Here is a 16,898-nt window from a genome sequence, read left to right on the forward strand (position 1 = left end):
TTCGCTACAAGCTGGCCTGACCAGAAACTGGTTCATCTGGGGGGCCTCAAACCCCATTTAGCCTGTCTTTGAGATCAGGGTTAGGGCTCCCGCTGGAAGCAGGTGCTGGGCCCACTGCACCCTCTGTGGTAGGAGGAATTGGGAATGGGATTAGCTCAGGCAGGCAGCCCAGGCCAGATCAGCCCCTGGAGGCCCAGAGCAGCAGGCCCGAAGGGATCTGGATTTCTTTTATTAACAGACATGAGCACGACCCGTTACAGAAGTTTGTGCTTTCCAAAAAAACAGTTACTGAAAAAGGAACCCAAGCAAAGAGGAAGGAATTGGGAAGGGGCCACCCAACCCCTGGGCCCCAACCATAGCCCTGACCTGAATCACACCTAGGGCCTAGGGCCTCCAGCCTGGGACCTGCCCGGCAGGAGAGGGCGGGGAAGCCGAGGGGCCCCAGCTGGGCCTGCTACTTCCTTTGAGTCAGGCAGGAAGGGGTCAAGAGAAGGGCAGGGAGGGGGTCCCAGGGAGCCAGAGCCCACGAGCCATTTATTGCCATGTTTTAAAATTCGTGCAAAATATCTGAAGCCCTGGACAGAGAATACAAAGTGATATTTTTCCAAGAAACATAAAACTAGGAAAACAGGTGGGGGCACGTTTTCCCACTGGAGCTCTCCCCACACCAGGCCCCAGGCCTCCACCCCGCCAGCTGAGCGGGGAAGTCTAAGCTACAATCTGGACTCGGTGGGGAGGGGTGGAATTTGCAACAGCGTCTCAACTACCAACGGGAAGAAAACCAGTCAACTGTACAAGTCTCCTATCAATTTAAAAAAAAAGAAAAGAAAAGCTGTAAAAGGCCCTGTGGGTAGGGAAGCAGACAAGTCCCCGGCCAGGACCAGAATCCAGAGTGGGTGCCAGGCGGAGCTGCTGCAAATGCAGGCGCTGTGGGCCGTCTGGCCAGAGGCCGGCGCAAGTGGGTAGCCTTGGTGAGGGCAGTCTTGGCGAGGAAGCCAGAGGGCAGGCACCACTACTAATCACCACCCTCGAAGCCCTCCTCCTCTTCTGGTACTGGGTCTGCATCCCAGCAGGTGATGTCGATTTCTATGATTTGGGGAGAGGACAGAAGTTAAGATGACCAGCAGATCCATGACTGTGTCCCCCCAACCTCCAGGACCTGTGCCAGCTGTTTTGTGCAGGGGATAATGCTGACCCACACTCAAACCCCGGCACCCTCACCTGAATTCCTCCCCATCATCCATCCCAGTACTACCTGGAGGCTTGTTGTAGAATACAGGAGGTGGTGCCTTTGCACACAGTTCTTCTGATTGGGCAAATTCCTCCTCCTGTGATTGACTGAAGTACCCTTCACTGGCCTGCAGGAGAAAAAGCCCCGTCACTAGGCCCCACCTACCAGGACTAGTGCTGACCTATCAGGACTGAGCCAGTTTCCTCAGCAACTAATAATCCCATCAGTGGTTGCCAAGGAAACATGGATGCCTGCCTTGGGAACAAAAGCAGAGCTGGCCCAGGGAGGGGGGAGTGGAATGGAGCTTCCCCTAGTAATATGGGTCACAGAGAAAGGTGGGTACTGCTGCAAGCAAAATCAGCCTCCTGCTGGAGCCCTCCCCATTCCCATCGGGCTGCCCATGCCCCACCTGGGTCCCTTCCTTCTGGGTGGTCTCGCCATTGGTCAGCAGATGGGGTTCTGGCTCTAGCTCCTGCTCTGGCTCTGGCTCCTGGTCCACCTCCTCTAGAGTGGTGGGCAGAGTTGGGGCCTGGGGAGCAGCCAGGGGTTCCCCTTCTATTTCCTCCTCTGGGTCACAGAAGGTAGCTGGTGGCTCAGGCAGCTCATCAAAATTGAGAAGGTTGGCACAGCTTTCACCTGCTGGTGGCAGTGGCTCCTGAGCCACCTCATCCAGCAGAGGCACCTCTGCCAGGGCGACCTCAGAGCCTGAGGGTGGTGTGGGGACCCTAGGCTCAGCGGGGGGTACTGAGGCCCCTTCCCCATTGCCAGGCCATAGGTCATTGAGGCTGGCAGTGGCAGCGGTGACATTGTTGGCAACAGTGGTGTCAGCGGTGGCAGTGGCAGTTTCAATGGTGTCAGCTGCATGGGTGTCGGCTACTGAGGGGTCAGCTGTGGTAGGTTCCACAGGGGCAGCCAGGACAGCCTGCTCTGGAGACTCCACAAACATCAAGTCCTCCAAGGGGCTGCCTTGCCCGGGGGGAGGCTCCTGTGCCTGAGGGGCCTCCTCCATGGGGCTGGCCCAGGCCTGAGGAGCGGCTGCTTCTCTGGTCTCCTTGCTGGTCTCTTCTCTGTCCAAGCTGGGGCCGGGCTCCTGGGTCTCTGTGACCAATAGAGGAGACATGTACAATCAGATCCCTGGAGGGAAGGATGGAGACCCTGATGGGCTGCTCTATAATACCCTGCCCATCCGCCGACAAGTGGGAGAGTCTGAGACTTCTGGGAAAGAACACCTTCACAAAGACCTCCACATAGGGCCCACTTCAGCACCAACTGCACCCCATTATCCCTTTACTTAGTGTCTCTTAGTGTCTCTGCAGCAGCACAGGGAGGGAGGAAGGCTCAATTCCCACTTAAGACATGAGACATTGTGGTTTAGAGTCAGCTGGACCACAACACCAGGACTTTCCCTGCAGCCCCTTGCAGGGCAGTGCAATCTCGGTGATAGGGGGTCCAGATCCTGCCAGGGAGTTGTTACCTTGGCAACCTAAGGTTCCTGGCCCAGGGACTGATGGGAAATCCAGTGCAGGTGGGCCCCCTCTTACCTTGGGTGGGTGGGGGTGGCGGTGGCAGTGGTGGAGGCTGTGAGGATGTGACCTCATCCAAGGCCCGCTCAATCTGCTCAGTGACAGGGGTGGAGGCTGTGCTTGAGTCAGATGGGCTCCGGGCAGGAATGGGGGTGGGTGCCATCCTCCGGTGGCTGTCCAGGTGACTGCCTGTGGAACAAACCCCCAGGTTGGTCAGTGAGGGTAGGGGAGCCAGGTGGGACCAGGATTGTTCACCTTGGGGCCTGGCCAGCACCCCATCTTTGGAGTCTGGGTGGGGGCTGGGAGCTCCCCAGGTCCCTAGGGACCAAACCACAGCTCCAGACCCTGCAAACCAAGCCCCTGGGGGCCAGTGCCCCACAAGGCTAGGGATAAGAGGCAAGGCAGTACCTGCTCTGGGGACAACACCAGAGATCAGCAGTCAGGCTGGGGGAGTGAGGGTGAGGGGGCTGCTGGGAAGCGGGGCCCTCCTTACCCCCCCACCGAGGCCTGGGGCTGCTACCTACATGGGAGGGAGGAAGAGAGGTTTGGGGTGCGGTGACAGGTGATATAGGGAAAGGGAGTCCGTGGAGGGGAAGAGGAGGAAGAGGAGGAGGAGGAAGGCCCACTGTCCGATGCCTTTATGAAAGGGCAGTACGGACGACCTGCCGAGAGAGACAGACAGAGAAAGAGACAGAGGACAAGAGAGGGTCAGTCTCCCCTACCCCCGCCCCAAGGCCTTACCAGACCTCGGGGCTGGCCCTGGATGTCCAAGCTGCCTTCAGCCAGAGCACATTTAGCCAAGCTGGGCCATAGCCTCAAGCCATCTGATGCCTCCCACCAGCACCAGATACAGACAACACAGCCACACCAGAAGCCTGCCACACACAGCCAGCCTCTCTGAGCAGTAGCACAGCTGGGGACAGCTGCCCCACCCCTGGGACCCCAGCAAAGGGCCCAGCACACAGTGATGCAAATACTCAGATCAGCAGACAGGGAGTGCAAGGGTATGCTTCAGGGGGAGGTGGAAGCTGCACAGGTAGAAGCCAAACAGGGAACCCTAGGCACACGCTCCAGGCTGCTCAGACTTGGGGTCAGGGGAAGAGCCCACCCCACATGCACCCACAGCCCCGCAGGCCAGACCTAGTCCCACCAGCAGGGTTGCTGCCAGTGACCTGTGCCCGTGCCACAGCTGTGCAACTGGCTCCAGCACTACCCTTTGCTTAGCCAAGGCCTGACATCCACACTGCCCGCTCCCGCCCAGGGTGCTGCCACCTGGAAGCCATGGTGGACGCACGCTGTATGAGCAGTCTTGCCTTCTCCAAGGGATCCTTGGGCAAGGCTTCTCTTCCAAGAAAGAGTCCCAGAGGGGCCCAGGGCCCTAACCTGAGGAGTGGAGGTCTAGGAGGGATGGGGCCAAGGACTACCTGTTCGATGGTTGAAGGGCGAGGGCACATCACAACTGCCCGCAGAGGCTGATGCAACTCGTTCCTGCTGTTTGAAGAATTCCCGTGGGTTGTCAGGCCGCTGGGCAATAATAGCCGCTGCCTCCTGAGAGCACCAGGAAAAGATTAGGGCTGGGCTGGGCGAGGCTAAGGCAGCCCTCACCCATCTCACCTGCCCTATAGCTCAGCTCTCACCTCCACCTCCGACTCTGATTTCTTCATCTGGGTCTCTTCCTCCTCATCCCGTTGGTCACCCTAGAAACCAAAGGGACAGTGTCCTGTGTCCTGGGCACTCGCCCCCACAGGGGTTCTTGGCCATGTCTCTTCCATGATCCAACAGGAAGGTCTCAGAAGTGGTACCTCTGTTCCCCTTACCATCCATCCAGCCATGAAGGCCTGAAGGCCTTTGATCAGGTCCTGGGCACCCTGCTTACGCACCCCCAAGTCTAACCAGGCACACACAGCCATCTAAAAACACCCCCTTGTTTTATTTAGTTAGTTAATTAACTGTTTTGGGTACTGGGGGTTGAACTCAGGGGCACTTGAACCCTGAGCCTCATCCCCAGCCTTTTTTTGGATATCATTTATAGAGACAAGGTCTCACTGGGTTTCCAAATGCCTCACTTTTGCTGAGGCTGGCTTTGAATTTGAGATGTTCCCACCTCAGTCTCCTGAGCGGTTGGGATTATAGACATGCGACACCGTGCCCGGCTTAAAAACACCCCCTTGTTTTAAAGTTTATCTTTCTCTGATGTCCTACCCCATTGTCTGGGTCACCACGCCCCCATTGTGGCCACCTGGACCTTGACATTAGGGCCACAGCCTCCTTACTGATTCCCTGCCACATTGCTCTTTTCCCTTCATTTGTTCTCCAAAGGCCCCAAAAAGACCTTTCAAAATCCCGACCAGACCACAACTTTTCTTAGCTTAAAATCCCTCAGGGGCATCATGAGCCATTGGCTGAATGTAGCCCACAGATGGCTTTTATTTTGCTGGTATAGTGTTTTAGTTATCACCACTTAAAAATCAGAACGTTTCATTTCGGGGTTGTGGTTGTAGCTCAGTGGTAGAGCACCTGCCAAGCACTGGTTTCAATCCTCAGCACCACATAAAAAAAACAAAACAAAAAACAAAAAAAAGGCATTGTGTCCATCTATAACAATAACAACAAAAAAATCAGAAAGGTTCAGTCAGGCATGGTGGCAAATGCCTTTTATCCCAGGGCTCAGGAGGCTGAGGCAGGAGGATCACAAATTTGAAACCAGCCTGGGCAACTTAAAATTAAGCTCTCAAAATTAAAAATAAAATAAAAGGGCTGGGATGTAGCTCAGTGGCAGAGCACCCCTGGGTTCTTTCCCCAGTGCTGCAAAAAACAAAAAGCAAAAAATCCCCAGAAAGTTTCATATTGAACTGAAATTGGAATCCCAGTTTCTTTCAAATGCCAAAAGTCCTGGCCACACTCGCCTTCCTGCCCCCAGAGCAGTCACTGGCCAGAACGATGCCATAGCTGCCCTGAACAGGGGTTATGTGCTGATTAGTTCACTGAAGTCACTACCACTCCCTACTGCCCTTCACCTGCCCACTTCACTTGTCATGTGTTGATGTCACAATCCAGACAGTATAGGTTGAATACTCCCATCCCCCTGCCTGATCTAGCTCCCGTCTTCTCCCCCTCACGCTCCGTAAGATGTGGACATGAAGTCCTTAGCATGACACAGTCCCCAGCACCCCCATGCATTGTCCTTTCCCACTGACATGCCTCTCCCAAATGCCAGGTTCCTGCCCCAAGCCCAGCCCTGGTTCCAGCCTCAATTTAGGAACTGCCTTCTGGGGAAGAAGTTCTGCCCCATAGGTTATTTCCTTCTCTGAGTCCCCAGAGGGTGTTCCCAGCATCCACCACAAACTAATTTCCTGTTTCTGAGGTCATCTTTCCCATTCCCTGTGAGCACACAGGAGGAGGATCCAGGACTGTGTGAGTGGTTGGCACAGGTTGGTACGTTTGCTCAACTGAATTCATTACACCAAAACCTTATTTAATGTCCCCTGCTGCTTGGGGGGCAAATCAGGAGGGGTTGGTGAGGAGGAGAAAAAGCTACAGATAAGATAGTGAAGAAACTAGGTTTTGGTTTTTTTTTGTTTTGTTTTTTTTGGAGAATATAACCTAGAATGTAAACTTGCCTACTAAAATCTTAAGAGTTTCTCTGCCTCATTCAATAGAAAAACCAGAGGTAGCTTACCACAAAGGCTTAACTAACAGTGGGAACACCACTGAAACAAGTAAGAACTGTGGGTAGAAGCCAGAGATCAATATGTTAACCATAAAGGTCAAGAGCATAACTATTTCCTAAGCATTTTCAGACACATGGGAATCCCCTGACAGCCCAGGCAAAAAGGAAACCCAGTCAGGCAAGGTGGTGCACGCCTGTAATCCCAGAGACTGTGGCAGGAGGACTTCAAGTTCTATGACAGCCTCAGCAACTTAGTGAGGCTCTAATCAACTTGGCAAGACCCTGTCTCAACATAAAAAATTTAAAAAAGGGCTGAGAACCAGGCGGGGAACACGCCTATAATCCCAGTGGCTTGGGAGGCTGAGGCAGAAGGATAGTGAGTTCAAAGCCAGCCTCAGCAACCAGCCTCTTAGCAAGGCCCTAAAGCAACCCCGAGAGACCCTGTCTCAAAATACAATATAAAAAAAGGGCTGGGGATGTGGCTCAGTAGTTAAGTGTCCCTGAGTTCAACCCCTGGTACCAAAAAAAAAAAAAAAAAAAAAAAACAGAAAAGAAAAGGTGGGAGGGACCAGAAAAAGCGGAACAGCTCCTTAAACCAAAAGAAAGTATTTTTTCATGTGGGACCTTCCTTAAAAGACCTGAAGTCATAATGCCACTATACTGACTTGCTAGAATATCTGCTGTCACTATCACATGAGCTAACCTGAATGGCAGGGTGAACTATAAAATAATGATGTGAGGTCCTTCAGATTTTACCCAAAGTGTTAGGAACTGGGGAAGATGCAAGGTTAACTGAGTCAATACACTATTCTGTCTATTTTTGTGCATATGTGCTTATGTGTGTTTGAAATTTTCTGTAAAAATGAATTTTTCCAGGCCTGGGTTATGTCTCAGTGGTAGAGCTCTTGCCTAGCGTGCTTGCCTAGGCACTGGGTTCGATACCTGGCACCACATAAACAAACAAACAAATAAATAAATAAACAAATAAAATAAAGGTATTATGTCCATCTACAACTAAAAAAGTATTTAAAAAATAAATAAACTATATCAAAAAGACCTTGCTGGGCCGGGGATGTGGCTCAAGCGGTAGCGCGCTCGCCTGGCATGCGCGCGGCCCAGGTTCGATCCTCAGCACCACATACAAACAAAGATGTTGTGTCCGCCGAAAACTAAAAAATAAATATTAAAAAAAAAAAAAAAAAAAAAAGACCTTGCTGGGCTAGATTTGTGGCTTAGTGGTAAAGCACTTGCCTAGCATATGTGAGGCGCTGTGTTTGATTCTCAGCACTGCATATAAATAATAAATAAGTAAATAAAGGCCCATCGATAACTAAAAAATATTTAAAAAAAAAAACTTGCTATGTGTGGACAAACAAAATGTGATGTATACAGATAATGGAATATTACTCACTTTTAAGAGGAAGGCAATTCTGATGTGTGCTACAACATGGATGAAATGTGAGGACATTATGTTGAGTAAAAAATCCAGTCACAAAAGGGCAATTACATAAAGCAGTCAAACTCACAGAGACAGAAAGTAGAATGGTGCTTGCCTGATGCTTTGGGGCCAGGAGAATGGAGAGTTAGTGTTTAATGGGTAGTTTCAATTTCCTAAGAGAGTCTTAAGAAATGGACAGTAGTGATTCACCATGATGTGAATATATTTAATGCTACTGAACTGTACACTTAAAAATGCTTGAAATGAGCTGGGCATGGTGGTGCATGCCTGTAAACCCAGCAACTCTGGAGGCGGAGGCAAGGGATCTCAAATTCAAAGCCAGCCTCAGCAACTTAGTGAAGCCCTAAGCAACTTATTGAGACTGTCTTCAACTAAAAAATAAAAAGAGCTGGATATGTGGCTCAGTGGTTAAGTGTTCAATTCAAGATACTAAAAAACAAAAATGGTATATTTTACATTATATAAGTTTCACCATAATTAAAAACAAATCAGTCCATTAATTTTAAAAAAGACATCCTCCATCTTGTTCTCCATAATGTCTCTAATGCCTGGTACAGGACAGGTGGCAAGAGTTCGCTGGATGAAATACTGAGGTTTCAGTTTACCCACCATAGATCATCTCTACCACCCACGGTGATGCAACTAGAGTGACCTAGATACTTAATGCTGATGCCTCAGGACTGTCTTGACCCCTCCTATTCAGCCTCCTGTGGGTGTGACCCTGGAACTCATTCAAGACCCCACAGCCCAACAGGATGGTCCCACTCCAACAAGTATCACCACACCACCCTTGCTGAACTATATCTTGCTCAGTCCTGAATGACCTTAGCTATTTCCAAAACTCTAAATTCAATTGAGGGGCTGGGAGTATAGCTTGGTGGTGGGGCATGTGCTTAGCCTGTTCAAGGTCCTGGGTTCAATTCCCAGAACTCCTCCCCCAGCAGGAAAAAAAAAATTCAAAGCATTCTGATGTAACTCCAGGGACCAATCCACAAACCCAGGAGCCATTCCCAATGTTTGGAGATTTGGACAGCACCCCTGAAAGGAGGGAATGCTCCAAAGAAGCATACTAGGGTATAGGTGCTCAAAGCACTGGCCAGCATTCACCCAGGTGGCTTACAGCACTCTTTTTTTTTTTTTTTAAATGTTTATTTATTTTTTTTAGTTTTCGGCAGACACAACATCTTTGTTTGTATGTGGTGCTGAGGATCGAACCTGGGCTGCCCACATGCCAGGTGAGCACGCTACTGCTTGAGCCACATCCCCAGCCCTCTACAGCACTCTTGTTGTGGGGCCCAGGCCTCAGGCCCCCAAGAGCCAAGTAGACATCTACCCAAGTCCCCTCCCCTATTGGGGAAGGGGCAGGGGAAGCTGGCCTGTGAGTGTTCAGATCAGGGTGATTTTTCTCTTCCAATCTAGAGAAGAAACTTTCCCTAGGAAGTCACTTTCCATAGGCAGAGGCAGGAGGCCCACAGGATGGGATGTCAGGAGCCGTTCCACGACAGCCACACTCAAGCAGGTCCCCAGAACACCCAGCACTGTCTCTAACCCACTGATCCTCAGGAATACCCAGGTCAAGAACTTACAAAGATAGACTGCTCCTTCAACCGCCTCTTGGCCTCTTCTGCTTCCAGAGTCTGCTGTTTCCTCCTGCAATGATAAGCCACAAGCACTCCCTTCAGGGTGGGCTGGGGCCTGGGGGGCAGTCTGCTGGGCTGGGTGGGCTCACCTGTGCTCCTCGATCTGCTGTTCCCGCTCCCGGTAGCGCCGCTCACGCTCCTCCTGCTCCTGTCGTTCCTGCTCCATCCGCTCCTGCTCGAACCTGAGCCTTGCATCCAGGGCCTTCTTCCGCTCCTCCTCCTTCCTCAGCTCTTCCTCCTTCTGTATCCCCCGTGCAGAAGAAGAGTAGACCCTGAGCCAGGGGGACAGCCTCTGACCCTCCTTCCCACCCCTCACGGGGTAGGAGGTGGCCATTCTAGAAATTCAGGGATGAGCCTGTGCACAGAGGTCAAAAGACCTTGCTCTTTCTGCTGGGGGGGGGGGCGGGGCGTGTGGATGGGACACACCATTGAAGTGGGAGGGACTCAGAGCTACCCAGCTGAGTGTGGGAGGAGCAGCCCCGCCTGAAGGCCAGGGTCAGGGTTCTGCACCTTGGCCTGCTCCCAGAACTGCTCTCGGTTAATCCGCTTCATTTCCACTGCTGCGTCAGTCTTCTGGTAGGTGGTGCCCTGCAGAGTCAAACCCCCTGACATGAGCACAGCGTGAAGACTAAGAGGACTAGGCAGATGGGTCGCAGGGGCCAGGCCATTCAGGCAGACCCCTGGGCAAGGCCAACACCCAGGCACACACTGACCACAGGCTCAGCGTTCTCATCCTCCCGCAGCCGCAGTCGGTGCAACACGGGGCTGGAGAGCCGTGCCAGCCCGTTGGAGAGCCGCTGCCCAATGGCACCCGCATCGATGTCTTCCACACTACTGGCATTTACAATCACATCGACGCCCTTTTGCGAGAAGAAGGCAGTGTTTGGGTGGATCCAGACTCCCTCCATCACCCCAGCATACAGACCTGGTCCTGGGTGGTCAGCCCTTCCGCTGGGAGCTCAGGCCCCACACACCTGGAAGAACTCGGCAACCTTAGCCACATGGCTGGCACACGCGCACTTCCGGGCATCAGGCACATCTTCACCAACCTGCAGAGTACACAGTGAAGGGCAGGAGATAAGCAGTGCCTGAAGGCCTGGGTCATCTTCCTCAGGGCTGGTGGGATTCTCCCCCATGGCATCAGGGGGTGGAGGGGGTAGAGTGCGACTGTCCCAAGGCTCTCAGCCCCCCAGCCCACAGCTGCATACCCAGTTGATGAGCACGTATTTTGGCAGAGCAGCCTGGGAGTCCTTGACGCTGCAGAAGCCGTACATCACCTTCTGGTTCTCGAAGTGGCCTGAAAGCTCCTGCAAGCCCCCTTCTGGGGGAATCAGGAGGGTGTCAGGACTCTCTATCTCCTAAAGCCTTACCCCCCAGAGGGCCTGGAACCCCAAGGAAAGATGGCCTTCCAGCCCCTAGGCTGCCTCCGCCCAAGTTTGTGGACTCTACAGGAACCCTCAGGGTCTTGTGACCTCTGATCTGAGGTCCCAGAGTTTTGTGTTGGTATTGGGGGAGGGGGCAAACAGAAAATAGCTTTGCCTCTGAATCCTCCAGGGCCTGACTCAGGATAGGACTGAGGAGGTGTTTGTTCTTCACACATCCTTATTTTTCACTCTTCACACACCTCATGTCTCACCAGGTGCTACCCAATGAGGTAAAATAAAGCTTCCCTTAATAAATAATCTTCCGGCTCTGGAAAAGTGGGGCTGATCTGGGCCACCCCTGTTAGGAACCTTCCCTCATGGCTGTGTGACTTTGAGCAAGCCACTTTCCCTCTCTGAGCCTTCTCAGAAGACAAACAGGAAACAAGGCTCCCTCCCTCCCCACTCTGAGGACTGCAAGGATGACAAGAGGAAGGACAACCGCCAGACAAGTGTGGGTCTGCTGGATAGCAGGCGGGAAGGTGGCTGGAAGCCAGGCGGGTGGGGTAGAAAACAACCAGAGGAGGGGGCGGAAAGGAAGGCAAAGGAATGGCTGGAATTCTTACCTCCTGACGCTGCAAGCTTGAGGTCATCTGAGCCATCCTCATAAGTGTACAGAGCCCTGGGGAGAGGGAGGGGTGGCTCAGAGAACTGTCAGGGCCCAGGCGGCCAATTCTGGGTGGGGATGGAGCTGGGGAGCGGAGAGGAACACCAAGCAGGCCAGGCCAGGGGAGGGCTTCTGTTGTCTCCATAACAACAAGGCCAGCCCCACTGTAGGCTGGAGCCCAGCAGGGTGCATCTGAGAACCCTGGAGGCCCAGGTCAGATGGGGAGCCGAAAATGGGGGTAGAAATCGCTGCCTAGTTGAGCTCAGCGCGTCCAGCCCTGGCCCTGGCAGCCCACAACTCAGTGGAGCTGGTTTGCGATGGAGATTCCAAGGCAACGGTTCCTTGGTTACCGTTCCCTGGCTACCACAATCCTCATCCCCCATTGGCCAGCACCAGGAATCTACCTGGCGCGTGTCTTGGTACCCACGGTCCCTCCCCCTACAGGGAGGAAGGAGGAGGAGAGAAAACTCAGTGCTTGCACAGCACTGGGCATCCCCCAGTAACCATGGTAACCCGGCAATTGGCAGTGGAACCGGCCCACCAGAGCTGCATTCTCCTCGAACACAAAGGACCCCGGGGACCCGCCCTCAGACTCAATCTCCGCCTCTCTGAAATGGGGATGAGGTCACTATGGTCACTGCCTCCCAGACGCTGGCCCCTGAGTGGCCTGCTGGGCTCCGCCGTGCTCTCCTGGCCTTCCAGCCCTTAGGCTGCCTCCGCCCTGGCTGAGGCCTCCTGGGACTGCCGGTCTTTCCTGCCTGCAGGAAAGCTGACCCAGCAGCCTTCCTCCTTCCTCCTCCTCCCTAGTTTTTTCCTTCCCAGGCTCTTTCATTCCCTAGGTGGTAGTGGCATAGCATCCATCTCCAGGAAGGGAATGCAGACCGACCTCTGGTCCCAATGCAGGCACAGGCTGGGGACCCACTGGGACGAGAGGCCTTGGTCAAGAAGAATGGCCTTGTCCCTTAGGTTCAGAAGGGTTCAAACCCTTCCCCCAATCCCATTTGCCTAATGCCTAGGCAGGAGGAGTGAAGGAGTATGATGGAGAGAAGGAAGAGAAAAGGAGGGGAAGAGGCAGAGCGAGACACAGGGGAAGAGGAGGAGGAGAGAGCTGCAGGAGAAGGAGAGAACTGAGGGATGACAGGAGAAAAGGAGGGCAGGAGGAAGAAAGGGAAGGAAGGAGGGCAGGAAGCAAGGAAGAGGAGGGAGGGAAGGAGGGAGGGGGAAGGGGGAGGGGAGAAGGGAGGAGGGAAAGAAGGAGAGAGAGTCTGGCTCCACCCCAAGAGATTGGCACAAGTTGTTGCCAGGGCCAAATGGCACCCCAGCCCCTCCCTCCGTCCAGAAAGAGACACAGGTGGGCTGCAGGGCTGGGAGGTCCTGGTGCAACTGTTGTCCCAGTGGCTGCCCTGACAGCTGCTTCCCAGCACAGCTGTCCCACCACCTGTCTGGCGCTGCCCTAACTCACCGCTGGGAACAAAGGGTCCTCAGAAATGGAGTGTACACCTCTCCCCACAAAGATGAGAAACTGAGGTGAAGCCCAGGAACCAGACCCTGCTCTAGACAGCATGGCTCTGAGACAGGCTACTTGTCTCAGCCCTGCCCAGGCTCTCTGACGTCCCTTCTATCTTCCATCCCTGCCTACCCACCTCCCACCAGCTACATTTTCATGCTATGGCCACAGACTTCCCCCAGCAGAAACCATCCCTAAATTCAAGCGCTTCAGCCAGCCTTCATCCCTCAGCTTCCCCCAGCCTGCCTTTCTATCCCAATGCCCATCTGCATTCATATCAGGCATCTGAGCCACGCTGGATGGCTCCCTGATCCCAAACATCATTCTGGATGCTTCCCACCCTGGAGCCTTTGCATATGTGGTTCACTTCACATCCAGGGCTAGACCTGCAGGACAGTCAGTGCTAGCTACCCCAGCAGCTTCACCCTGAACTGTATCTCCCCAGAACACCTACCACACCCCAGCAGGGACACAAGAGGCACCTGGACCAACCACCCTGCTGGATCAGCGCTTCTTTAACATATCAGAGGCAACCTAGGCCTGGGCAGTAGGAGTTAGGGAAAGAGGATGGGAGGAGGGAGACCTTGAATCTACACATCTGCCCAACTTCAAACCCTAGAGACAGACACTAACCCAGACACTCCCCACAAAGGCAGAAAATCTGGCTCAGCTTACGCATATTGCTCTCTGGTCCTAGGTCCAGCACAGAGTAGCACCATAGGTATTTGCAATGTTGATACAAATGCTTAGAAATCTTCCAGGCCAGAAGTGGGAGCTGGACTGTGGCAGCTCCAGGGAAATCCTGGGGCCAGCTGAGGGGTGGGAGGCACAGGACCCGTTAGGACCATTGTGTTCTTAGGATAGTAGAGCTAGACAGCCCTTAGGAATTCCAGATATGATTGTGCCCAATCCCCTCTTCTTTTCAAAAGCACCAGAGCCAGGTGTGGTGGGGCACGTTGTAATCCCAGTGACTCAGGAAGCTGAGGCAGGAGGATTGCAAGTTCAAAGCCAACCTCGGTAATTTAAGAAGGCCTTAAGTAACTTATCAAGATCCTGACTCAAAATAAAAAATAAAAAGAGCTGGGGATGTGGCTCAGTGGTTAAGTGTCCCTAGGTTCAATCCTTGGTACCAAAAAAAAATGCACACCAGAGAGAAGCAGGAACTTGCATGTGGTCACACAGTGAGTCATATCACAACCAGGGACTGGTATTTCCTACTACATACACAGCCCGACTTCTTCCTGGGTGTTCGGCTCCCAGTGTGGAGGCAGTGGTCCATTTCAAAGATCCCACCACCTAATGTGAGCTATTCTCAACCCCACTCCACTCTAGTTTAAAGGAAAGGGCAGCACCAAATTCCCTTTGTCCAGGTAGCAGTTTTACCCAAAATACCTCCACTCTCTGCACTCTAAGTACAGGGTCTGCCCTGAGTCTTGAGATCTCACAGAACTGGTTCTGGGGATACTCATGTCCCTACACATAGAATGGGATCTTCACACCCTTCAGAATGCTATCTGGGCTCTTGGGAGTGAGCAAATGTGTGTCTATGCGAGGGAGCATATATGCATCTGTGTGTGTCCCACACACAACCCAGATGGGGGCTGACGCACCAGGGATGAATAACTCCCTTTGGCCACATGGAAGCTGCTGGGTGGTAGGAGCCCAGACCTCTGCTGAGCAGCATGTTGTGCAGCAACAGCTAGCTGGCCCCAGTGTTGGGCTGCCAGATCTCCACTCTAGAGGATTTAGGGGCAAGTAGTATGTTGGTAGAAGACCCCCAACGAGGAGGCATTCTGGGGCACACTGTGTCTTTCCCTAGGCAGGGCTATATCCCAAGTCCAGATCTTCCACCAGGCCAAGACGGCTACTTGCCCAGAACTCCTCCCATGATCTCAGCCCCCCAGGGGCAGGGCTAGGACAACGGGTGGGCCGCCTGCCTGCTTAGCCTGTGTTGGCCTCTCCTGTGACTGACCTGTAGGACATGAGAGCTTGTCTCCCAAGTCCATCCCTTCAGGCCTGGCTGCCGGCCAGTGCTGCAGTACCAAGGCATGGACGCCTGGCTATCTTGTCCCCTCCTCCAGCCCCCAGGTCAGTGTTCCTACCTAGACGCCTCCCCAGGGTGAAGATAAGGCCAGTCTAATTGGCTTCCTTCAGACCTGCCCTTTCTCTGTGCCTCAATTTCCTTGAGAAGAGCCTATTTCCTGCCTGCCAGGGGGAGGAGGTCTAGGAACAAAATGGGCACCTGTCCCAGGAGAAGAATGTTTTCTGAGGGATGATGAGTCCAGGATGGGGCAGTATGGAATCTCTTGGCTTTGTTGCCACCCTGGGGTCTCTAACTCCAAAGCAGGTGGCCTATCCCCTCCCCCAGTTCAGGAGAAGACAACAGCTGGGGAGGGGGAGAGAGGCAGCCCAGCTCCTCCCCCATCAGGAGCTCACCGCCTCTAGCTGCTGGGTGAAAGGGTTAGGGACCCAGTGCATCTCCTCATCCTTCCTCCTCTTTGAATGCTTCCTTCTAGTGGGCCCCCTAGACCAGCAGCTCGTCCCCTTGGTCTCCCCCAGCCCAGCAGCCCAGTCCCTGCAATCCCCTTCACGTTGGGGAAAGGAGGGCTCATTCCTGCCTCCTCCTCCGCTACCCTCGAGGGGTAAAGGAGTCATTTCGCGGTCGCCATGTGGCAGTGAACCTCCTTCCACAACACCCCAACCCAGGTTAGGGGATAGGAGCTGCCAACTCCCGAGAAGCCCCCGGTGGGCGGGGCGCCCTGGCCCCCAACCGGCTCTGCTCCTCCCTCGTCCTAGCTTTTCTTTGTGCTGTGGCCGGGCCGGGCTGGGCCAGGCAGGCTGCGCTGGCTCCGCTAGCTCGGTCCCCGCCCCGTCCCCGCCCGGTCCTCGCCCGCTCTAAGGTGGCGAAGGTGCCCTTGGCCGGCCGGTGCACACCTGTCCCTCGGGCCCGTGGAGGGGGCAGGGAGGGAAGGGGGATGGGCTCTTGCAGGGCCATGCGGCCCGGGGTCACACATCTGGACCCATGTCTATCCGGCCCAAGTCCAGTCACTGTTCCCACCGCGCGATTGGGGCCGCCTCCGGGCGCTCGGGACCCGGCAGTGCTCCGCCTGGCCCGGCCCGGCCCCTCCCCCGGCGCGCACAAAGGCAGCCCCTCCCTGACCCTCCCGGCCCCGATGCACCATTTCGGGGTCTCCCCCTCCCTTCCCGGCTGCGGGACCGCGGGGACGGATGGAAACAAAGGCGCGGCGGCGGCGGCGGCGCGGGGACAAAGGGGCCGGGGGCGGGGGCGGGGGCGGGGGGCTCACCAGTCGGCCGCGCTCTCCTCCCGGATCACCTCTTCGTACGCCGCCAGCAGCTCCAGGCGGTGGCCGCTGAAGCTGACGCCGGCCATGCTTCGGGCCGGACCGGGGCCGAACGGACAGACGCACGGACGGACGGACCGACGGACGCAGGAGGGAGGAAAAGAGGGAGTCGCCGCTGCCGCCGCCTCGGAGCCTCTGCAGCGCTGCGAGCCGAGCGAGCCAGCGGCCGGGGGAGGGGAGCCGGCCGGCGGGGGGCGGGGGGCGCTGGCTCCGCCCGGCTCGCTCCCTCCGCTCGCTCGGTCCTAGCGCCGCCCCGGCCCGGCCCAGGGGGAGGTCCGCCCCCCCCTTCCCGGCCTGCCCCGGGGCGCCCCCAAGCCCATCGCCTACAGTCCTGCGGGGCGGCACCCTGAATGCGATCTGCCTTTCTGCTTCCAGGGCCCGTCCCACATACGCCCCATACCCTCACCTACCTTGTGCCTGTCCCCAACCTAGGCGCTCTCAGTTTTCTCAGCCCCCAATTCAGCCAGGTCCCCACCTC

At 54.9% G+C, this 16,898-nt stretch overlaps 1 protein-coding gene across 2 annotated transcripts; it reads right to left on the reverse strand.

Moving 5' to 3' along the window:
* Window positions 1–213: 213 nt before the first annotated feature.
* Window positions 214–16,585, reverse strand: Dbn1 (drebrin 1). Of its 2 annotated transcripts, XM_046468081.2 has the most exons (15): window positions 16,364–16,585; window positions 11,511–11,566; window positions 10,732–10,844; window positions 10,498–10,572; window positions 10,237–10,383; window positions 10,034–10,111; window positions 9,613–9,764; window positions 9,470–9,533; window positions 4,392–4,451; window positions 4,179–4,302; window positions 3,279–3,416; window positions 2,773–2,943; window positions 1,641–2,329; window positions 1,256–1,358; window positions 214–1,086 (listed from the first exon to the last, which is right to left on the reverse strand). In XM_046468081.2, the coding sequence occupies exons 1-15, from the start codon at window positions 16,447–16,449 to the stop codon at window positions 1,016–1,018; spliced, it is 2,127 nt and encodes a 708-aa protein (XP_046324037.1). In that variant the 5' UTR covers window positions 16,450–16,585; the 3' UTR covers window positions 214–1,015. The 2 variants fall into 2 exon arrangements, with proteins under 2 accessions (XP_046324037.1, XP_046324036.1); XM_046468080.2 differs by lacking the exon at window positions 3,279–3,416 and having other exon boundaries at window positions 16,364–16,582.
* Window positions 16,586–16,898: the final 313 nt, after the last annotated feature.

This window comes from Marmota monax, unplaced genomic scaffold (genome assembly GCF_021218885.2).
Source record: "Marmota monax isolate L192 unplaced genomic scaffold, Marmota_monax_Labrador192_F-V1.1 WCK01_AAM20220418_F8-fsc00196, whole genome shotgun sequence".
Lineage (NCBI taxonomy): Eukaryota > Metazoa > Chordata > Mammalia > Rodentia > Sciuridae > Marmota > Marmota monax.